The sequence below is a fragment of the Oncorhynchus mykiss genome, chromosome 30, assembly GCF_013265735.2.
Source record: "Oncorhynchus mykiss isolate Arlee chromosome 30, USDA_OmykA_1.1, whole genome shotgun sequence".
Taxonomy (NCBI): domain Eukaryota; kingdom Metazoa; phylum Chordata; class Actinopteri; order Salmoniformes; family Salmonidae; genus Oncorhynchus; species Oncorhynchus mykiss.
Window position 1 is genome coordinate 17790289 of NC_050570.1, and position 25043 is coordinate 17815331.

At 41.4% G+C, this 25043-nt stretch overlaps 1 protein-coding gene across 1 annotated transcript; it reads right to left on the reverse strand.

Moving 5' to 3' along the window:
* Positions 1-1316: 1316 nt before the first annotated feature.
* LOC110521449 (transmembrane protein 59) lies at positions 1317-24803 on the reverse strand. Its single transcript, XM_021598993.2, has 8 exons — positions 24467-24803; positions 22763-22868; positions 22262-22356; positions 19052-19204; positions 6668-6773; positions 5950-6070; positions 5712-5829; positions 1317-4003 (listed from the first exon to the last, which is right to left on the reverse strand). Exons 1-8 carry the CDS (start codon positions 24629-24631, stop codon positions 3845-3847), a joined length of 1023 nt encoding a protein of 340 aa, XP_021454668.2. The 5' UTR covers positions 24632-24803; the 3' UTR covers positions 1317-3844.
* Between the last annotated feature and the right edge of the window lie 240 nt (positions 24804-25043).

Below are 25043 nucleotides of genomic sequence, written 5' to 3' on the forward strand. Positions count from 1 at the left end.
CATGTTTGAATATGCACCATGACACATTGTCTTCTCACTGTCTAATATTCACATAGCATGGCTGCCCATTATGCAGATAGACTAGGGTGAGTAAATGGACATTGTGCAAATAGGAGGACATTCATAATATCTGTGAAATGGAGGAAGCCAGAGGAGGAACATACCAAGAAGATATTGGAATAGCTGTAGAAATGAATCAACCTTGGCTATCTTTTAGGGTCATTATGATTGATATGAAATCTCCACCCAGAGCCATAAGTCTAAGATTATAATTTTGTTAAATTCAAAGATATTTATAACATTTCATTGCTCTGTCATAGAAGATGATGAAATCATACTCCTGGCTTCAGTGGTATAAAACTAGTCTCCAAGGAGCTGTTAAGGTTTCTTCCAATGCATTTCCTATGCAGAAATAACTATGCTACCCTTTCAGTGAAAAAAGGAGGGTTTATCAATTTATTGACACATGGACACACTGAGATAGACAGCACAAATACATTTGACATATTTCTAAATGTTTCTCTTGTTCTAAGCCAATTTACGCCATCCTGTGGAGACAGAACAGAGAGGGGCCAAATTCACACCATAAATTGAAAGACATGATGCTGTCAAAGCAGAAATTAAACATCATCCAAACTTGTCCAGTGGCCAGTAGCTCACACAGGGCACTGTAGTTTAGGTGTTGCATTCTACACCAAATTCATTCAAATATTTGTGGAAAAGTCAAATATTCACAGTGGGATATGAGATTGAGTGCATTTCTAAAGTGAACATTTACCCAAAATCCACATTCAGTAGGCTAAGTTTCCATCAAACCCACAAATCGGGCCCTGACCACAGTAAAAGATAGGTTTGAAATTCTCACAGGAAAATCATAACCTTGCAGACATAAGTCAAACAACAAAACATGATGTTTGAATATAACCTGGTGAAAGATCGAATTACATTATTAGACAGTGTACCGACAGTATCATTTGAATCAGAATGCGCAAGGCAATAACAGCTAAATAGACACAATGAAAACAGTGAGGAGCTTTAGCGCCACCATGTGGATAAAAATGCCAATCGTCTCTACATTTTCCACCCATTCATTCTTAAGTGTATAATGATAATCATTTGGAGTTTATTCTGAACTAGTATCCATGAGAACAAGCTATACAAAAATCAATAAGTTGACCCTTTATATTTCATCCACCCAGCGCTGTGTGGTTTCAAATGAGTTCCAGATGCATTTGGTAGGGCTCCCTCACCCCCTGCAACTAACATGTCTCTCATGGGAGTGCAGAGACTGAAATAACACACAAACACAATGACAGTCTGGGGAGATCTTGTACATGAAGCGTTTAGTAGGTTTTTACAACCAAAAAAGAACAATGGTGAATTAACAAATCGAAAATACTAGTGGTGTATGACCTACAAGTATGTGATTATATTGATCTCTTGTTGATATTTAATATCCTTCATGAACTATTTGAATCTATGGAAGGAAGTGGAAAGATGTTTCTTACAATAATATGGTATGAGAACATCTTCAATCTTAATGCAACTACCAGTACAAGTCATTCCATAATTGATCATGCATAGATGAGATACATGTGTACTGACATAAAACCCACAAAGTAATCTCCATTATGTTTAACATGAAAACACTTTATTCATCATGTCGTATATCATTTAGTTGAAAACAAATCGATAAAAAGGAACCGTTACAGTTTGAAACTCCTATCACTAGCTACATGAACTTTCACTTGAACCAGGACTGATATTGAATGGTTTATAGATATATCCATCTTGTTTCTTTCCCTAACTTAAATCATGAGATTATTATAACATTCTATACAACATTTAAATAGAAACACAAAAACCACAAGTCTATATTAGTTTCCTGCTACTGAGATGGGTGGTTTAATGTAATGTGTTGTAGCATACTAGCATGCACTGTGACTAGGCAAAATCAAAATATAGCTCATTGACTGTGTAACTTGAAAACAAAGGTCTATTCTAAAAGCCTTGCATTGCGCATCACATTGGTCATCCCTTCATTATGAGCTCGTATAGAATACAGAACCATCAACTCCTAGAAAGTGCATGACACATTTCAGAGCTAATAGGTGTAACTCGAGGAGATACAATAATAACACAATAATATTAGTCTTAATATTAGTCTCTTTTCAAATCTGGAAAAAGGGCTACAATGTTTTATTAGTCATAACAATAGGAAAGATTTGGATAGATGAGCATTTACATAGCACTTCAATTACACTATCAAACAGGTACTTTATGTTATTGGTTCTGAATAAATACACAAAGGCATAAATAAATAAATACACCAAGTACTGTTTTGATTTTCCTCAAACACACGCAAATGCGGGGAAATACACACACACACACACACACACACACACTTAGCTGTGGGTGACCCAGCCAACATAATTTGAGCACAATTCCTTTGTCTGCCAAATGTCTGAATTCAATGAAATGGAGTGTTCAAAACTTGGTCAGGATTGGTGGGTCCCCTGCGGGATGGTTGAACTAATGTAGGCTAGTGCGAGAAAATGTTCAAGGACATAGACATATCTGATATTGGCAGAAAGCTTATATTCTTGTTAATCTAACTGCACTGTCCAATTTACAGTAGCTATTACAGTGAAATAATCCCATGTTATTGTTTGAGGAGAGTGCACAGTTTTGAACATGAAAAGTTATTAATAAACAAATTAGGCACATTTGGGCAGTCTTGATACAACATTTTGAACAGAAATGCAATGGTTCCTTGGATCAGTCTAATACTTTGCGCACACACTGCTCCCATTTAGTGGCCAAAATCTAAATTGCACCTGGGCTGGAATAATACATTATGGCCTTTCTCTTGCATTTCAAAGATGGTACAAAATGTTTTTTTTCTTTCTTTGTATTATCTTTTACCAGATCTAATGTTATATTCTCCTACATTCCTTTAACATTTCCACAAACTTCCTTTTGTGTGTTTCCTTTCAAATGGTACCAAGAATATGCACATGCTTGATTCAGGGCCTGAGCTACAGGCAGTTAGATATTGGCATGTCATTGTAGGCAAAAAAATTTTTAAAAAGTGGCCAATTCATAAGAGGTTTTAATCTGATATGAGAATTCTCTTTCATTCAGTGTGAGGAAAAGAAGATGTATTATGTATATTTGCTTCTCACAGTTGACGTCAGTCAAACTCAAAACACATCAAACACAGCATCAAAGGTGAACACTGGTAGCTATTGTCTCCTGCAGCGTTCACAAGATACCTTTCAAAGCATTTTGAACATCTCAATTGCTTTTATTTCTCTGCAAGTCACAAATTCATTCCAAAAGTATGTAAGAGCATGAGGAAAACAGTTATTCACCTTCAATTTGAATCCCTGTGTTCTTTCTCTATCCCCTTGTACATCAAAAGCTTGGAAAGCTTTCAGCGCTCATTCACCTGTTCTCCTTAACTCTCACAGGCAGATCTAAGTAGTTACATTTAATAGTTAAACTGTCTATTAAATAAGCCTTAAGCAATTGCAGTGTCGAGTATAAAATGATAGGTACAAAAAGGTGGTGACAATTTGATCTTGAAGCTCTTAGTGAGGTTTAACAATGGACAGCATGAATCTACAAAATCAGTATTCTACACAGACAAGCACAACAGGGTAACATCTGATGGGCAGACTCGCTAGAGAAAGACGAGACAAACCTGTTGTGAAGGGATGGTGCCATGCATGTATAGAAAATCTGGTGTGAGTGTTGGTGTGTTTCTGTTCTCCATCTTTTACTGAGGGAGGTTTTACGAAAACGTTACCCCAGAAAGCACTGATCCTATCCCATTGGTCCCCTAGAGAGATGTCTTGTTGATGTCAACCTTGACTGGAAGTGGTCCTGCCTCCTCGCTCTCCTCTGGTTGGTCGATGGCTACAGCAATCACAGGGGTCAGATGGTAGGGGTTGACCTTCTGGACGTCATCAAGAAACTCCTTGTCTCCGTTGATGCTCAGCTGGAAAAAGGAATCAGTTATTCATTCAAATCTATAGAAATGTTCCCATCGTCTCTAGGAGTAATTCCCGCACAGGTAAACACATGTCAATTAAGATAACACTTGAGTGAGTTAACAATTAAAGATGCAGTCCGGGATCTTAAGCACTAACATATCATAAAATGTTTTGTTTTTTTGCGAGACAACATAGAAAAAGTAACTGAACCCATTAGAATTATCTGGATTTCTGCATAAATTGGTCAAAAAATTCCATCTGATCTTCATCTAATTCGCAACAGACAAACACAGTCTACTTAAACTAATAACACACAAATTATTGGATTTTTCTTGTCTATATTGAATACAAAATTTAAACATTCACAGTGTACGTAGGTTGGGAAAAGTATGTGAACCCCCAGGCTAATGACCTCTCCAAAAGCTATTTGGAGTCAGAAGTCCAATCAATGAGACGAGATTGGAGTTGGTTAGAGCTGCCTTGCCCTAGAAAAAACACTCACCAAATTTGAGTTTGCTAGAAGAAGCATTGCCTGATGTGAACCATGCCTTGAACAAAAGAGATCTCAGAAGACCTAATATTAAGAATTGCTGACTTGCATAAAGCTGAAAAGGGTTACAAAAGTATCTTTAAAAGCCTTGATGTTCATCAACAAATTGTCTATAAATGGAGAAAGTTCAGCACTGTTGCAACTCTCCCTAGGAGTGGCCGTCCTGCAAAGATGACTGCAAGAGCACAGTGCAGAATGCTCAATGAGGTTAAGAAGAATCCTAGAGTGTTAGCTAAAGACTTACAGAAATCTCTGGATCATGCTAACATCTCTGTTGACGAGTCTACGATACGTAAAACACTAATGAAGAATGGTGGTCATGAGAGGACACCACGGAAGAAGCCACTGCTGTCCAAAAAAAACATTGCTGCGCGTCTGAAGTTCGCAAAAGAGCATCTGGATGTTCCACAGTGTTACTGGCAAAATATTCTATGGACAGATTAAACTAAAGTTGAGTTGTTTGGAGGGAACACACAACACTATGTGTGGAGAAAAAATTACACAGCACACCAACATCAAAACCTCATCCCAACGGTAAAGTATGGTGGAGGAAGCATCATGGTTTGGAGCTGCTTTGCTACCTCAGGGCCTGGACAGTTTGCGATCATCTACGGAAAAATGAATTTCCAAGTTTAGCCTGACATTTTGCAGGAGAATGTAAGGCTATCTATCCGCCAATTGAAGCTCAACAGAAGTTGGGTGATGCAACAGGACAACGACCCAAAACATAAAAAACATAGAATGAAATCAACAACAGAAGAAAATACACCTACTGGAGTGGCGCAGACAGAGTCCTGACCTCAACCTAATTGAGATGCTGTGGCATGACCTCAAGAGAGCGGTTCACACCAGGCATCCCAAGAACATTGTTGAACTGAAACAGTTTTGTAAAGAGGAATGATCAAAAATTCCTCATGACCATTGTGCAGGTCTGATCCGCAACTACAGAAAACGTTTGGTTGAGGTTATTTAATGGAGGGTCAACCAGTTACTAAATCCAAGGGTTCACATACTTTTCCCACCCTGCACTATGAATGTTTCCACGGTGTGTTCAATAAAGAGACGAAAACATATAATTGTTTGTGCAGTTTGTGCAGACTGTGTTTGTCTATTGTTGTGACTTAGATGAAAGTCAGATAAAATTGTATGACCAATGTGTTTACCTGTGTTTTGATGTGCTGTTCAGGTGCAGTGACAAGGCTGGCACAGCTCAGCCACAACATCACCATGATGGACAGGAAGAGACAGGCAGCCAAGATCCAACGAGGCAGCCCAGAGCGCCTGAGAGAAAGGGGAGGATTAGGTAATGACACAGGCAATACAACTCAGAGGACCTCTAAATCAGAGGGCCCAAATGGGTTGATATGGGCAGATGACTATTCTTGTTCAATATCTCTTCACCTTGACATGCATCCCAGGAAGTCATGTTCAGCGGTTAGGTCTTCCGTATGTTGCTGGACTGATGGGTGCTTGCCCTTGCCTCCCGCCTTGGCTGCTACCTTCTCCCCATGTCCTTTCACACCTGCACAGAGGTGAATACTAATGAGCAGCAGACTTTATGAGGAAGTGTAACAAATGTAACCTAATTTCACCCCTCTGGAGATCAATAAAGCATAATCAATTCAATGTAATCATCCTTTAATGCATTGTATACTATATATTCTACAGCAGGGGTCCCCAACTACATTCAGCTGCGGGCCCATTTTTCTTCAGCAGATGATCCGGGGGCCGGAACATAATTTTCAAATAATTTGTACACTGCAAATTGACCGCAAGAAGCACAAACGGATATAGTATTTGACAAAAACATTATACTTTCAAACGTTGTTTACATTGGGATACGATCACGTCTCTATTTCTGAGTGGAAATACTTGAGAACAGATTTCCAAAGTTAAAATAACTTGGAGCTGATTTCCTGGTGTTTTGACAGTCTTTTATGTCCAACAATGACAAACGAGTTTTGTTTTGTTTTTGCAAATTAAACAAATAAATTCACCCCAGGGCCAAATTCGGCTCACAGGCCACAAGTTGGGGAACCCTGTCCTACAGGTCTTATGATGTTTTGTACATTATGGGTGTCAGTGTGTGACAGAGCTGCATGCCACCATGGGGTCTCACCATGGGGTCTCTGTGTGTGGGAGTGAATCTGTGGCCAGGGCTTGTCTGCCACATTGGAGCGGGGGGCCTGCAGCTCCGGCAGAGTGTACTCGATCTCCGGCTGGCTCTGGGAGGAACAACAAACAAAGTCAATTCAGGAACTAGTAATTACATGCAGTAATTTCACTGAGAAAGAGACAGAAAATTATCTGTTTAACACAGAGAGGTTAAACCATAAAGAAGCCTGGACTAAGAATACTAAATGAACAGCTAAACGACAGAGAAATAGACATACCTGTAGACTTAGGTATAGAGAACACTGCCAAATCAACTCAAACAAAAAAGGGGACTTGCTCATTATAGGAGAACATTGTATTTTCACATAATGTGTTCTGTTGCAAGCCAGGCACTGTATACCTCAGCCATCTGTAAAATGAAGACAGATGAACTTCCAAACAGTACAAAACTGTAATAATCTATTCACACCTTATAATGGCAGTTCAGGTGTAGATTCTAATGAGCAGATTGTATTGATTGTTCTTTGGCACACCAGTGGAGTTTTAAATCAGCATTTCTTTCTCTCTTACTTCATTAAAGGACACCCTTGTTGCCCATTGCAGAGTCTGTCGGTTGGCTGCTCAAGAGCACCACCATTTACCCTCTCTGAGGGGAGTGAAAAGGCCACTTGACTGGAGAAAGTGTCTGAAAAGAGGCCTTAAAAACAGTGGCCTACAGTACGTGAGCGAATATGCATCACTTGTGTGAAGACAGACTTAATCCCTGTGTGTACGTACACACACACAACTCTCTCGGCAGAGGAATTATTGTGCCTTTCATTATGGGGACAGTGTTTTTGGCTTACCCTGGAGAACTCATTAAAATCGGATTTTGGTTACCCTCTACTGAACATTTCCCAACAACAAGACACAGGCAGCATCAGAGCTCAGCGCTCTCAGCAGAAGGAGGACTGCAAGGGGATCGATGTATGCATCGGCGGCTTGATGTTGTTTTCTTCTAAACGGACGAAGCAGGCGTTTAGCTGGTCCAGGAGCGAAGTGTCGGTGTCTGGCCTTCCCTTTATAATCCGTGATTGTCTGGAGTCCCTGCCACATACTTCTCGTGTCTGAGCCGTTGAATGGTGACCCCACTTCGTTCTTGTACTGCCGTTTTGCCTCTTTGATTGCCTTACAGTGGTCATAGCTGCACTTCCATGTTCCCAGTCACCTTGAATGCGGTGATTCACACTTTCAGTTGTGCGAATTCTGCCATCTATCCACGTTTTTTGGTTTTGATAAATTCTAATCGGCAGAGTGGGAACAACATCCTCTATGGAATTCCAGATAAACCCAATTACCGAGTCAGTGTAGAGATTAGAGGTCGACCGATTAGGATTTTTCAACGCAGATACCGGTTATTGGAGGACCAAAAAATGTCGATACCGTTTAAATCGGCCGATTTTTTAAAATGTATTTGTAATAATGACAATTACAACAATACTGAATGAACACTTATTTTAACTTAATATAATACATCACTAAAATCAATTTAGCCTCAAATAAATAATGAAATATGTTACATTTGGGTTAAATAATGCAAAAACAAAGTGTTGGAGAAGAAAGTAAAAGTGCAAAATGTGCCATGTAAGAAAGCTAACGTTTAAGTTCCTTGCTCAGAACATATGAAAGCTGGTGGTTCCTTTTAACATGAGTCTTCAATATTCCCAGGTAAGAAGTTTTAGGTTAGTTTTAGTTATTATAGGACTATTTCTCTCTATACCATTTGTATTTCATTAACCTTTGACTATTGGATGTTCTTATAGGCACTTTAGTATTGCCAGTGTAACAGTATAGCTTCCGTCCCTCTCCTCGCTCCTCCCTGGGCTCGAACCAGCAACACAACGACAACAGCCACCCTCGAAGCAGCGTTACCCATGCAGAGCAAGGGGAACAACTACTCCAAGTCTCAGAGCGAGTGACGTTTGAAACGCTATTAGCGCGCTAACTAGCTAGCCATTTCACATCGGTTACACCAGCCTCATCTCGGGAGTTGACAGGCTTGAAGTCACAAACAGCGCAATACTTGACGCACACCGAAGAGCTGCTGGCAAAACACACTAAAGTGCTGTTTGAATGAATGCTTACGAGCCTGCTGCTGCCTACCACCGCTCAGTCAAATACTTGTATGCTTGTATGCTTGTATGCTCAGTCAGATTATATGCAACGCAGGACACGCTAGATAAACTAGTAATATCATCAAGCATGTGTAGTTAACTAGTGATTATGATTGATTGTTTTTTAAAAGATACGTTTAATGCTAGATAGCAACTTACCTTGGCTTACTGCATTCGCGTTACAGGCAGTCTCCTTGTGGAGTGCAACGAGAGGCAGGTGGTTATTGCGTTGGACTAGTTGTAACTGTAAGGTTGCAAGATTGGATCTCCCGAGCTGACAAGGTGAAAATCTGTCGTTCTGCCCCTGAACGAGGCAGTTCACCCACCGTTCCTAGGCAGTCATTGAAAATAAGAATGTGTTCTTAACGGACTTGCCTAGTTAAATAAAGATGAAATAAAGGTGTTACAATATATATATATATATATATATATTTTAAAGTCGGCCAAATCGGTGTCCAAAAATACTGATTTCCGATTGTTATGAAAACTTGAAATAGGCCCTAATTAATCGTCCATTCCAGACCTCTAGTAGAGATGGGTTAGCTGACAAAGTCACGAAAACGATGCGCAAAAGTTGTTTTCTGGAGGACTAGATAGCTAGCAACAATGACAATAAACTGCCATGTGGGGAATCGCAAGTGACTCGTTTAATCTTGTTTTGAGGTGTTTTGACTGATTTCATGTCAGTGCTAATATGTCAAAAACCACTAGCTCGCTAATTAACAACTGTAAAGATGTATTTGAGACAAGTGCTCATTGTGCAAATGTCTTTATGTTTTCAATAAACATCGGAGACAATGTTAACAAAAATAGAAACACAACATGGAACAATTTCAAAGATTTTACTGAGTTAAAGTTCAAGTAAGGAAATCAGTCAATTTAAATAAATTAATTAGGCCCTAATCTATAGATTTCACATGACTGGGAATACAGATATGCACCTGTTGGTCACAGACACCTGAAAACTAATGTAGGAGCTTGAATCAGAAAACCAGTCAGTGTGACACATCTCGTTCACATAGAGTTGATCAGGCTGTTGTGGAATTTGGAACGTTGTCCCACTCCTCTTCAATCGCTGTACGAAGTTGCTGGATACTGGCGTGAACTGGAACACGCTGTCATACACATCCATCCAGAGCATCCCAAACATGTTCAATGGGTGACATGTCTGGTGAGTATGCAGGCCATGGAAGAACTGGGACATTTTCAGCTTCCAGGAATTGTGTACAGATCCTTGCGACATGGGACCATGTATTATCATGCTAAAACATGGCACGACAATGGGCCTCAGGATCTTGTCATGGTCTCTCTGTGCATTAATATTGTCATAGATAAAATGCAATTGTGTTCATTGTCCGTAGCTTATGCCTGCACATACCATAATCCCACCACCACCATGGGGCACTCTGTTCACAACAGCACACTGCTCACCCACACGACGCCATACGCCATCTGCCTGGTACAGTTGAAACCGGGATTCATCCGTGAAGAACACACTTTTCCAGCGTGCTAGTGGCCATCGAAGGTGAGCATTTGCCCACTAAAGTCAGTTACAAAGCCTAACTGCAGTCAGGTCAAGACCCTGTTGAGGATGACAACCATGCAGATGAGCTTCCCTGAGACAGTGTCTGACAGTTTGTGCAGAAATTCTTCAGTTGTGCAAATGTTTCATCAGCTGTCAGGGTGGCTGGTCTCAGATGATCCCACAGGTGAAGAACTCGGATGCGGAGGTTCTTGGCTGGCGTTGTTACACATGGTCTGCGGTTGTGAGGCCGGTAGGATGTACTGCCAAATTCTTTAAAATGACGTTGGAGGCGGCTTATGGAAAATTAAATGAACATTAGATTCTCTGGACGTTCCTGCAGTCGGCATGTCAATTGCACACTCCCTCAAAACTTGAGACATCTGTAGCATTGTGTTGTGTGACAAAACTGCACATTTTAGAGTGGCCTTTTATTGTCCCCTGCACAAGGTGGACCTGTGTAATGATCATGCTGTTTAATCAGCTTCTTGATATTCCACACCTGTCAGGTGGATTGATTATCTTGGCAAAGGAGAAATGCTCACTAACAGGGAAGTAAACACATTTGTGCATAAAATGTGAAAGAAATAAGCTTTTTGTGCATGTGGAAATGTTCTGGGATATTTTATTTAAGCTCATGAAATATGGTACCAACACTTTACATGTTGCGTTTATATTTTTGTTCAGTGTAGTTTACATGTTGTCAACAATCTAAGCCAAGGGCGTCTGTTTTGCCCCATAGTTGCATGCTCCGTTGATACTATTCTCAGAGGCGACCTGGAACATTTCCCAGTCCGTATGATGAAAACAATCTTGAAGCATAGATTCCGATTGGTCAGACCAACGTTAAACAGTCCTTACCACAGGAGCTTCCTGTTTAAGTTTCTGCCTATAGGTGGGGAGGAGCAGAATGGAGACGTGATCTGTTTTGCCGAAGGAAAGGCGGGGGAGGGCAATGATCCAGTAAGGCTGCCGGCCCAGAAGGCATCCCAAGCCGTGTCCTCAGAGCATGTGCAGACCAGCTGGCTAAAGTGTTTACGGACATATTCAATCTCTCCATATCCCAGTCTGTTGTCACCACTTGCGTACCCAAGAAAGCAAAGGTGTCACGTCCTGACCATTGAAAACCTGTATTTTCTATGGTAGAGTAGGTCAGGGCGTGACTAGGAGTTTTTGTTCTAGTTTATATTTTCTGTGGGGTTCTAGGTTTGATTTTATATGTTGGTGATTTGTATGATTCCCAATTAGAGGCAGCTGGTTATCGTTGTCTCTAATTGGGGATCATAGTTAAGTAGCATTTTTTCCACCTGTGGGTTATGGGATATTGTTTATGTTTAGTGTGTTTGAGCACTACGTAGTCACGGGTCTTTAAGTTTTGTTATTTTGTTTTTAGTTTCACTTATTCATTAAAAGATGTGGAACTATACTCATGCTGCGCCTTGGTCCGATCATTATTACGAACGACGGGACAGAAGGTAACTGAACTAAATTACTATTGCCCAGTAGCTCTCACTTCTGTCATCATGAAGTGCTTTGAGTTAAGGACTATATAATCTCCACCTTACCTGACACCCTAGACCCACTACAAATCGCATATCGCTCAAACAGATCCGCGTACAACAGTCACTATTGCATTGCACTGCCCTATGTAAGAATGCTGTTCATCAACTACAGCTCAGCCTTCAAAACCATAGTGCCCTCCCAGCTCATCATTAATCTCAGGGCCTTTGGTCTGAACCCCTCCCTGTGCAACTGGGTCCTGGACTTCCTGACGGGCTGACCCCAAGTGGTGAAGGCAGGTAACAACACCACCACACTGATCCTTGACACATGGGCCCCCCATGACTGCGTGGCCATGCACGTCTCCAACTCAATCATCAAGTTTGCTGACCAGACTGGTCACAAGAAAGAACCGTCGATTTCGGACGGTTGAAAAGGTTCTGAGGATGTCAATATATGGCTCCCCCCAACCCCCAAAAAATGATGGCAGAGCACTAGGCTCAGAGCCAGAGTGCGCTGCTTAGACGATTACGCCACAGCAGTTTACAATTCTCTAGCAAGCAGGGAGAGTACTTGATGTTTTAAGCCTTCCCCAAACCATAGCCCTAACCTCAACCACTCAGAATTAATACCTAAACTTAACCCTTTGAGTTGTTTCTGTAACCACGCAGAATTAACACTGTAACCAAGCTGAATTAAAGTGTAAAAAGAAAAGGCAAGTTCCTAAGTGAAACTAGAAGATCAGGTTGTGGTGACGACAGTGGTAGGCCTGATTGTAGCTCCCTCCAGTAACCAATACCTCATTGGCTGATTATTACAGAAGGGAGGGAATCAAACTTCACACTTCTTATTCCTGGCATAAATTCACACTTCATATTTAAATGATTATAACGTCACCATCCTAACATACACGTTTCAACCATTAGGAACTACACCGAAGACACGAAAAACCTAGCTAACACAGCGTGGGATTGCCTTCACTCCAAAAGTGTGTTCCTACGATAATAATCCCCATTACAACAGTTCTTAGCAAGTTCAGCTTGTCTTACCATTTCCCCCGCATAGCGAACACAGAAACAATTCAAACAAAAACAATGACAGACTGACAGGTTAACTGTTTGTTACACTGACTACCAACAACGATGAGACAGCCTACTGGGAGGAGGTGAGATCCCTGGTGAAGTGGTGCCAGGAAAATAACTTATCCCGCAACGTCAATAAAACGAAGGAGCTAATTGTGGACTACAGGAGACCGCAGAGAGAGCACACCCCCATCCACATCGATGTGGCCGCAGTGGAGACGGTCAAAAGCTCCCAAGTTCCTAGAACTCACATCACTGACAACCTGAAATGATCCCTTCACACAGTGTGGTGAAGAAGGCGCAACAACTCTTCTTCAATCTCAGGAGGCTGAAGAAATTTGTCTTGGACCCTAAAATCTCAAACTTCTACAGATGCACCATTGAGAGCATCCTGTTGGGCTGTATCACCGCCTAGTACAGCAATTGCACCATCCACAATCGCAGGGCTCTCCACCTCTATATCAGGTATCAGAGGAAGGCCCAAAAAATTGCCGAAGACCCCAGCCACCCAAGTATAGACTGTTCACTTTGCTACCGTCTGGCAAACAGGCTCCGAGACCGCTTCAAGCCATAAGACTGATAAATAGTCAGACTGCTAAAAATAGTAAATTAATGGAACCCGAACTAGAGTAAATCAGTGCAGCTATCTTGCACTGACCCTACACACACTCACTAGCGCAGGGCTATCCAACCCTGTTTATGGAGAGCTACCCTAATGTAAGTTTTTGCTCCAACCTCAGCTGTAACTAACCTCATTCAACTAATCAACCAAGTAATTATTAGAATCAGGTGTGCTAGATTAGAGTTGGAGCGAAAATCTACAGGATGGTAGCTCTCCAGGAACAGGGTTGGAGAGCCCTTCACTAGATTATATATACACACACCATATACACACTCACTCACACACATTAAATTGACACTCCCACACAAACCCACACACATTTACATACACATACACACACTTTTACACTCATCATTTGCTGATGCTACTCTGTTCTTTGTTTTACTCGTATTATTCTCTACCCTGATGCCCAGTCACTGTACCCTGGGCAGTGACTGGCTCGTGGTAATTCTATTTGCTCTGTTCTAGCCATTATTATGAGCCGCTCTCCCTTCAGTAGCCTCCTGTGATATCTACCTGAAATACCTCGTTCCTCTGCACATTGATCTGGTACTGGTACTCCCTGTATATAGCTCCACATTGATCTGGTACTGGTACTCCCTGTATATATCTCCACATTGATCTGGTACTGGTAGTCCCTGTATATACAGTACGACTGATTGTTGTCCTATGGACAGAGTCTCCCACCTCAGCTGTAGATCTCTGCAGTTCATCCAGAGTGATCATGGGCCTCTTGGCTGCATCTCTGATCAGTCTTCTCCTTGTATGAGCTGAAAGTTTAGAGGGACGGCCAGGTCTTGGTAGATTTGCAGTGGTCTGATACTCCTTCCATTTCAATATTATCGCTTGCACAGTGCTCCTTGGGATGTTTAAAGCTTGGGAAATCTTTTTGTATCCAAATCCGGCTTTAAACTTCTTCACAACAGTATCTCGGACCTGCCTGGTGTGTTCCTTGTTCTTCATGATGCTCTCTGCGCTTTTAACGGACCTCTGAGACTATCACAGTGCAGGTGCATTTATACGGAGACTTGATTACACACAGGTGGATTGTATTTATCATCATTAGTCATTTAGGTCAACATTGGATCATTCAGAGATCCTCACTGAACTTCTGGAGAGAGTTTGCTGCACTGAAAGTAAAGGGGCTGAATAATTTTGCACGCCCAAATTTTCAGTTTTTGATTTGTTAAAAAAGTTTGAAATATCCAATAAATGTCGTTCCACTTGTTGTTGATTCTTCACAAAAAAATACAGTTTTATATCTTTGTTTGAAGCCTGAAATGTGGCAAAAGGTTGCAAAGTTCAAGGGGGCTGAATACTTTCGCAAGGCACTGTAGCTCCACATTGATCTGGTACTGGTACTCCCTGTATATAGCTCCACATTGATCTGGTACTGGTACTCCCTGTATATAGCTCCACATTGATCTGGTACTGGTACTCCCTGTATATAGCTCCACATTGGTCTGGTACTGGTACTCCTTGTATACAGCTCCACATTGATCTGGTACTCCCTGTATATAGCTCCACATTGATCTGGTACTGGTACTCCCTGTATATAGCTCCACATTGATCTGGTACAGGTACTCCCTGTATATAGCTCCACATTGATCTGGTACAGGTACTCCCTGTATATAGCTCCACATTGGTCTGGTACTGGTACTCCTTGTATACAGCTCCACATTGATCTGGTACTCCCTGTATATAGCTCCACATTGATCTGGTACAGGTACTCCCTGTATATAGCTCCACATTGATCTGGTACTGGTACTCCCTGTATATAGCTCCACATTGATCTGGTACTGGTACTCCCTGTATATAGCTCCACATTGATCTGGTAGTCCCTGTATATAGCTCCACATTGATCTGGTACTCCCTGTATATAGCTCCACATTGATCTGGTACTCCCTGTATATAGCTCCACATTGATCTGGTACTCCCTGTATATAGCTCCACATTGATCTGGTACTGGTACTCCCTGTATATAGCTCCACATTGATCTGGTAGTCCCTGTATATAGCTCCACATTGATCTGGTACTCCCTGTATATAGCTCCACATTGATCTGGTACTCCCTGTATTTAGCTCCACATTGATCTGGTACTGGTACTCCTTGTATATAGCTCCATTCTTGTGTATTTTCTTTTATTCCATTCTTGTGTTACTTTTATTTTTAAACTCTGCATCGTTGGGAAGGGCACGTAAGCAAGCATTTCAGGGTAAAGTCTACACCAGTTGTATTCGGCGCATGTGACAAGTCAAATTTAATTTGATTTAATTTGACACTTTCTGCACTCCAGGACATCTACAGCAGCAGGAAGGCCAAGAAGATTATCAAGGACCTCAGGCACCCGACCCACGGCCTGTTCACCCCACTACCTTCTAGAAAGCGGATACTGTACAGGTGCGTCAAAGCTGGCACCGAGAGACTGAGAAACAGCTTCTATCTCCAAGCCATCAGACTGTTAAAAAGTCACCACTAGCCGGCCTCCACCCAGTACCCTGCCCTGAATAGTTCTAGCCAGCCTCCACCCAGTACCCTGCCCTGATCTTTATACGACACCAATAAACGTTTATTTTATTTTATTTGTATTGGAGTTAAGAGGAGACTCTTTGCTGGTGAGTGATTCTGACATATCAGCTGATCAATAGAAATAGCCTTTAAGAAGTTGTAATGTCTCACTGTAGCACCAAAACAAATCAGCAAAGTATCTGATCAGCCTATCCTCTCTTCATCGATGGAAAATAGATCAGATTTAATGACATAAGTCAATAGTTTGACTAGTCTACAGGTCAATGAAATTGAGTTCATTAGAGTCAAAACACATCTCAAACAAAAAAGAGAAAACGAAACAAGCAGAAAATAAATTACACCCGATGTAGTTATTTAACGATGACATGCAGTAAGTATGTAATCCCTTTTGCCATCAGAACAGCCTAAATTTGTTGGAGCATGGTGTCGAAAGCATTCCGCAGGGATGGCTGCTGGCCCATGTTGACTCCAGTGCTTCCCACAGTTGTGTCAAGTTAGTTGGATGTCCTTTGGGTGGTGGACATTCTTGATACTACGGGAAACTGTTGAGCATGAAAAACCCAGCAGCGTTGCAGTTCTTGACACAAACCGTTGCACCTAGCACCTACTACCATACCCCGTTCAAAGGCACTTCCCATGTTTTCTTTTAACCTTTTGTGTCTTGCCCATTCACCCTCTGAATGGCACACATACACAATCCATGTCTCAATTGTCCCCAGACTTAAACATCCTTCTTTAACCTGTCTCCTCCCCTTCAACTACAATGATTGAAGTGGATTTAACAAGTGACATCAATAAAGGATCATACAGTAGCTTTCACCTGGATTCACCTGGTCAGTCTATGTCATGGAAAGAGCAGGTGTTGCTAATGTTTTGAACACTCAGTGGATGTGTTTTGTACACTCAGTGGATGTGGTAGACAATAAGGCTTGGTCTTACAAAAGGTCATAGATATTCAGACAAAACTATTGTTATTTTCACAACCAGTTTTATCTGTTGGATCCAGATGTAACATTGGGAGGAAAGGCAAAAGGAAGAGAAGAGTGAACATCTAAGAATGTTAGTAATTATTGGCTGCCGACTGGGGAGATCTTGCCATCAGTAAAAGTAGGCCTGCCTCCTGATATACATCTGTCATGCATTATGGCACAGAATGTCAAAGGTGCTCTGGTTATAGAGACACAGAAAGCAACAGGGAGGAGGGATCCTTTTCCAAATGAACAATCTCCCTTCCCTTATTTGGTATTTTTGGGTTATTTGGGGGCACTTTTTTTTTAGGAAGGGGGATTTCATAGATGTACATTTCTCCCTGTTTCCTTCAAGGGGGGACCCTGCATAGTGTGCATATTGGACACTGAAAGAATTTAAACAAGACTCCAACCCCATTTCCAAACAAGCGCTCTTCCCCAATCAGTGATGAGAGGGCCACATCGGCTGTGTTTACTCCCGCTCAGCCCAGAGGAAACCGCTTGATTCTCCCTGATTACCTTGGAGGAGCACTCCTGAAACACTCGGAGGCTGGGATGGCATGAATAAGTGTGATTAAGAAGGAGGCTGCCACTTAACCCAAGTCAAATGTGGGCAGGAGAGGGATGGATGTTCCCAGAGCTGGAACTCAGCCCACTCTCTGAGAGACAGCTAAAGGGAGCTGAGGAAGGGAGAATCTGCCGCTTGCGGGACTGGGACTCAGACTGCCTCCCTCAGACACAGGTGGCTTGCCTGGAGCAATCAGAGAAGCTGCTCTTATCACAGTTGCATCCAAATGCACAAACGTTTTGGAAATATGAGTGTTTATCCCACATTGATATAGAACCCAGATGGTCTTTGTGTGCTATGTTAGCCCTCGGAGCTAATTCCTAAAAGTAATAGACCAGGTATCAATCTCCAGACGTTTGTGTGACTCAATACCACATTAGCCCTGTATGCTAAAGCCTAGATAACTCTTGGAAATAGTGTTATTTTGGGTATTACCTTAGCAAAATACACCTACATTTGCTGCTTAATGAAGTAAAAGTAATATTTTCTCAAATGACTGATTAACTTAAGGAGAGCACAAGTAATTCCACTGTGAAATAATTCAAATAGAAATCCCTTTGCCCAAATAAACTTCTTATACTGAACACTGCATCAAGCACCATTCATTCCACAAGGTGGCTCTCTAACAAACTCTTAAACTCAGAGGAACTTGATAATCAATTTGTTTTGGTCCGATTCACTTCAGCTCCAGTAGTGCACTGTGTTGCCTTGTATGGCCCTCTTTGGGAACGTACTAAAACTGCTACATAACGTGGATAAACTGCTACCACAGTGGGTCTCTTAACTTTTTCCTGTTTGTTTTGTATCACGCCTAAGGCTACGAGTCACCGTGGTCCTCTTAACTGAGTCCATACACCCTGACTTCCTACCCAGCCCTCTGCTCTGCAGAACCCACTCATTCTGAACATCTGCAGTAGTGATTAGTATTGCAGCGGTGGCTTGGCTTCTCTTTCAGCTGTCCCTCAGCCTTTTTTGGTTTCTTTACCCCCAGTTAATCTGTCAAGAGGGTGGCAGTCAGCCAGATGCCCACTAAACACAGGCCTGTGGCAGCCAGCTCAGAGCCTGTGATGCCCACTAAACACACGCATCCATCCATCACCCCTAAGGCTAAAGAAAAATAATCATGAAGACTGTTGTTTTCATCATTTCATGTTGTCTCACCACGTCTCTTTTTATGACTGGATTTACAGATCTCTGTAGTCCTTCTATATTCAGCCAGCCTGTCTTGACTTAGCCGTCACCGATAAAGTAAATATGTAGAGTACTGATCCCACACCCTTTCCCCCTAATGTCTGAGGCAAGTTCACCTTTGTAGCCCCCGAAGTTTGAGTTACAGCTGTACCCTGGAGTGAAAGACACTCCCAAAACTAATCCCAGCACCCCTAAGAGTCACTGAGTTGTGTGTAACTTGAGTCCTGTCTGCCGAACCCTGACAGTGTCTTACCTGGAAGACAAGCACCTTGCCATCATCGGCCTGCAGGTAGAAGGTCCAGGTAGAGGAGATTAAGCTCTGAGCAGAGCTGACAATGTCGTTACACCAGCTGGACACGGTGTCCATGACGGAGGGGGGCATGGGACGGTGGGCCATGGCCTTCAACTGCAGGTAATAAAAGGTGGAACTGTTGAGTTTAGGTGCATTTATTTAATATGGCAAAGTCATGTGAAGTGAGAGTGTGAAGGTGTGTGGGGGGCAAAGGGGAGTGTGTAAAAGTGGATGTGAAAGAGAGAGACCGTGTAAATCCAATGCACATTCCTCGTCGTTTGAGGGGTGCAAAATCCATTTGTCACTTAAATCTCGCTAGATGAATTACTTAAATTTTATTGTTGAGACTCTTTCATACTCTTGTTTGTGCCTGTCGTTTTTTCCCGTTAACCTTACGACCGTGTAAATGTTTCTAAATAACCTATCAAACACACCACAGTAATGGCTGAAATAGGCTCAGTGGAATACTGGAATATTGTCTTTCTGTTGAATCTATAAGAACGCTAAAGCTTCGCCTGGGATTTAACGTACCGTCTCAACACTTACATTACAAGGAAGAGAAGATCACTTTATTTTGATGAGTGTTCATTTTTTGTGGGATTTAAAAAAGTAATAATTTAACAGTTGAAATGTTTACAAATTAAATGCAATGAAATAAAAAGCAATTTCCAAAAATGAACACATATATTATAGTGATATTATGTCTGATCTTGCAAACAATGTAACGTATGTTTAGATACAGTGCATTCGAAAGAATTCAGACCCCTTGACTTTATCCACATTTTGTTACAGACTATTCTAAAATTGGTTAAATAAATAATGTCCTCATCAAACTACACACAATACCCCATAATGACAAAGCAAAAACAGGTTTTGAGAAATGTTTGCTTATTTATTCAGACCATTTGCTATGAGACTCAAAATTGAGCTCAGGTGCATCCTGTTTCCATTGATCATCCTTGAGATGTTTCTACAACTTGATTGGAGTCCACCTGTGGTAAGTTCAATTGATTGGAAATGATTTGGAAAGGCAAACACCTGTCTATATACAGTGGTGTAAAGTACTAAAGAACAAATACTTTAAAGTACTACTTAAGTAGCTTTTTGGGATATCTGTACTAAACTTTACTATTTATATTTTTGACAACTTTTACTTTTACTTCACTACATTCCTAAAGAAAACCATGCGCTTTTTACTGCATACATTTTCCCTGACACACAAAAGTACGCATTACATTTTGAATGCTTAGCAGGACAGAAAAGTGGTCCAATTCAAGCACTTATCAAGAGCACATTGCTGGTCATCCCTACTGCATTGGATCTGGTGGACTCTAAACCTAAACACACATGCTTAGTTTGTAGATGATGTCTAAGTGTTGGAGTGTGCCCCTGGCTATAAGTACATTTAAAAACAAGAAAATTGTGCCATCTGGTTTGCTTAATCTAAGGAATTTGAAATGATTTGTACTCTTACTTTTACTTTTGATACTTAAGTATATTTTAGCAATTACATAGACTTTTGATACTTAAGTACATTTAAAAACAAATACTTTTAGACTTTTACTCAAATAGCATTTTACTGGTTGACTTTCATTTTTACTTTAGTCATTTTCTATTAACTATATTTACATTTACTCCAGTATGACAATTGGGTACTTTTTCCACCATTGTCTATATAAGGTCCCACAGTTGACGGCGCATGTCAGAGCAAAAACCAAGCCATGAGGTCGATGGAATTGTCCGTAGAGCACCGAGACAGTATTCTGTTGAGGCACAGATCTGGGAAAGGGTACCAAAAAATATCTGCAGCATTGAAGGTCCTCAAGAACACAGTGGCCTCCATCATTCTTAAATGGAAGAAGTTTGGAACCACCAAGAGTCTTCCTAGAGCTGGCCGCCCGGCCAAACTGAACAATCTGGGGAGAAGGGCCTTTGTCAGGGAGGTGACCAAGAACCCGATGGTCGCTCTGACAGAGCTCCATAGTTCCTCTGTGGAGATGGGAGAACCTTCTAGAAGGACAACCATCTCTGCAGCACTACACAAATCTGGTAGAGTGGCCAGACAAAAGCCACTCCTCAATAAAAGGCACATGAAGGCACACTTGGAGTTTGCCAAAAGGAACCTAAAGACTCTCAGACCATGAGAAACAAGATTCTCTGGTCTGATGAAACCAAATTGAACTTTTTGGTCTGAATGCCAAGTGTCACGTCTGGAGGAAACCTGGGACCATCCCTTAGGTGATGGCCCAGCCAGTTCCCGGACTTGAACTCAATCGAACATCTCTGGAGAGACCTGAAAATAGCTGTGCAGTGACGCTCCCCATCCAACCTGACAGAGATTGAGAGGATCTGCAGAGAACAATGGGAGAAACTCCCCAAATACAGATATGCGAAGCTTGTAGCATCACACCCAAGAAGACTCTGGGTTGTAATCGCTGCCAAAGGTGCTTAAACAAAGTGCTGAGTAAAGGGTTTGAATACTTATGTAAATGTGATATTTACGGGGGGTTACATAGACAGGTGTGTGCCTTTCCAAATCATGTCCAATCAATTGAATTTGAACTCCAATTAAGTTGTAGAAACATCTGAAGGATGATCAATGGAAACAGGATGCACCTGAGCTCAATTTCGAGTCTCCTAGCAAAGGGTCTGAATACTTATGTCATTAAGGTATTTCAGTTTTTTCTTTTGTAATAAATATGCAAACATTTCTCAAAACCTGTTCGACCTATCAATTTTGAGATGTGTTGGTATTTTGGTCCATTATTAGTATTAGTATTTTCTAAACGTAAAAACAAAAATGTCAAAATCTTGATGAAAATTTATATTTTCTTTAGTTTACCATACTACCGTCATCAAAATATTTATGAATTTTAACCACTTTAACATGGACATGCATCAATAATGAGACATCGCCACATTTGCATACTTTAATTCAATGTTTCAGAAACATTTTAATATAAAAACGTATATTATTTGTGTCTACATTCAACTGGTAAAAGCTGATTGTGATATAATTAAGATTTTTTTATTTTTATCCCTATTAGTGTGTGGTACCTGGCCTTAAAACCGTATAACAATTTTGATGACCGTTGCTAGTGTGTGTGTGTGTGTGTGTGTGTGTGTGTGTGTGTGTGCGCGTTTTACTGAATTCCTAGTGACCATGCTCACCTTCCTCCTCTTGATCTCAGGTTCAGAAGGCTGGCTGGCACAGCCGGTGCTGCAGGCCTCCTGCTCCAGCAGCTTGCTGTACGCTTCCTGGCAGGCTACAGAGAAAGAGAGGCGGAGAGAGATAGGGGGAGAGAGATGGGAGGGCACAGGAGAGAAAGGACAGAGAGACAAGATAAACAGATAGGGAGAGAGAAAATACAGCATCTGTCATTGCATCCCTATTCACCCCTCCCTACAGTCATCCATATCAGAACATTTGGGCAACTGCTGCCACATGGCACATGAAAAGCCTACTAGCAAATTAGGCGTGTTTTCTGGCTTTGAAGCACAGCTTGGGATAGTTCTCTGCAAAGATAAAACCCAGGGTCAAAGTTATGTAACAGTACTATAACAACATCTTGAAGTGGATCACAGGTAGGACCTCTGCTCTTGGTGATAGGCTGCCCTGTAGTATCTACCTGGCTTCATTGAGACCCCACCCTGTGAGTCAGGCTGCCTTACCTCCTTGACACTCCTCTCTGCTGGTGTTGAAGCCGGCATTTCCATTCACAAACTGGCAGATGGAGTAAAGACGGCAACCACGGTGACAGGCATTCAGAATGGAGTCCTTCAGGATAACAATAAAAACATAGCAGCTAAATATGCTATGACCACAGCAATATTTATATTGTCCATGACAATGTACTTTAAGCAAATGTATAACTTGATACAGGGATTTTAATTGGATTTCAGTTTTTCTCATATATATGTCAAATGAGTTAAGGTGTTATAAGGCACAAGTTGAGGCACAAGATGGACTGAGAAATGTGGTTGTCTCACCTAAGCTATGAATGCACTAACTCTAAGTTGTGTCTGCTAAATAACTAAAATGTAAATGTAAAATATTGCAAATGCCTGGGAATGTGATGAGTGAAGAATTACAATCACTTGGTCACTGTATTCTACAAGCCTGGTTCTAATACAGAAGAACTAAACAGCGTCCCCAAGCGACTGACACGGGAACGTGATAGACAAAGAGATCCCCATGTCCGACGACCCCTGTCCGACGATTTACTTTACAGGCGTATTTACAGTATCATGCGAATAATCGTTTCAATTAACTGCTTTATTCCGTGTTCATTGTGTGTCTAGCGGGACATTATTCTGACCAAGGATTTACGGTTCCTTTGTATAGGTATTTATTTGCTTACTCCACAGTGGCAATTACAGTCCCATCATGAATAAAATAAACATCTGTTCAAGCACTATTTGTCACTACGGTTCTTATCTGTTCCAATAATATGCGCACATCAAAGGCATACATTAGGGCCTATAGGCTGGTGCAGTGTTCTGAAAACAGGTCATTCCGCATAGTTCATGGTGATCCATTTTGCTGCTCTGCTCTGCTCCGCCCTGCATGAAGTCTGAACCACACCTGAGCAGAGCTGAGGCGATGAGTAGGTGGGAAAATAACAACCTTGCCAAGAGACAGACACTAATCCATTACTAAGCTACAATCATTTTTCAAATTGCACATAATTTAAGTTGTTTTAAACATGGATATTGTAATAATTTAGTTATTATTTACATATCCTGCATATTGTGGTTCATGGACAAATACATATTTCAGCTCACAATGAGGCAACCAGGAAATCATGCGAGTGCAATATACTCTATTAGAGAATAGGCTACCATCTGCTTGGTTGGGTGCCCTCACAGCGATTTTATGACTTGATTTAATATAAACATCCAGGCATTATCTAATGAATAGACATTTGTGTAAATAAATCCTGATGAAGTAGGTGGAGTAGCCATGCTATTTTGATAGTGGAGGACCAGAGCTGTGAGAATGCGTCATAAAACGATCATTTCGGCCTAACTGTCCAAGATAATTTCCACTCAGTTCTTGAAATGAAGATAGGTAGCGTTGCGTACTGATGTTGCAATATTAGGATAAGCATGCCAATTAGTAAAATTATGGGCCTTCGTTACGGATAGGCCATATTACATTTACAAGTGATTGCCAGAATTGAAAGATTAAAGGGACATCTATCGATATTCGATATACCGTATTCAATTTCGTATACAGTCGTCGAAATGTAAGCACTTACTATGGCAGTTATTCAAGCACGAAAATAGACTTTTCTGTCACATTTATATTTAACCTAATATATTCTGCTATTCATGAATTATATATTTAGCCTATAGTTTCCAAGTATCACTTACTTTAGCTGGGCTTTTGTTTTTGACGGTGTTCTGGCATTGCTTTTTGCAGTAATTGATGTCGCCTAGTTGATTGTCAAATAGATCAGAAGACGCAGCTGCCAGTCCCGCCAGAAGCAGCGAGACGACAGCGGAGACACCGCACACCCTGCAGCCGAACTGAACCATTTTAAAGCCGGATTTGATCACCACAGTCTGGGCGAACACTGGCGCTTTTAGTGGACTCTGAGCTTCTCAGTTGGATGACGCTTCAACCCGATTTCTATCTGCTTCGGTAATATTGTGCTATGGTTTTGTGGTGTCGTCACTCCAAAAATCATCACGCTCACGCTGCTGCGCGCCCCCTCTTTGTGCGCTCTGCACTCCACAGTGCAAATTCACTGCAGCGCATAGGCCCACTGCTAGCATTCATACATTGTATGATGGAATGTCTATATCATGGGAAAATAAAATATACAGTAGCCTATTTTCACTTAGATATAGTCTATCTGTTATTTAACCAGTCTGTAAGATAATCGTAATCATTCCTTCCCCTTTTTTTACAAGGCCTCAGTAAATACGAGAAGGCGATTCAATTATT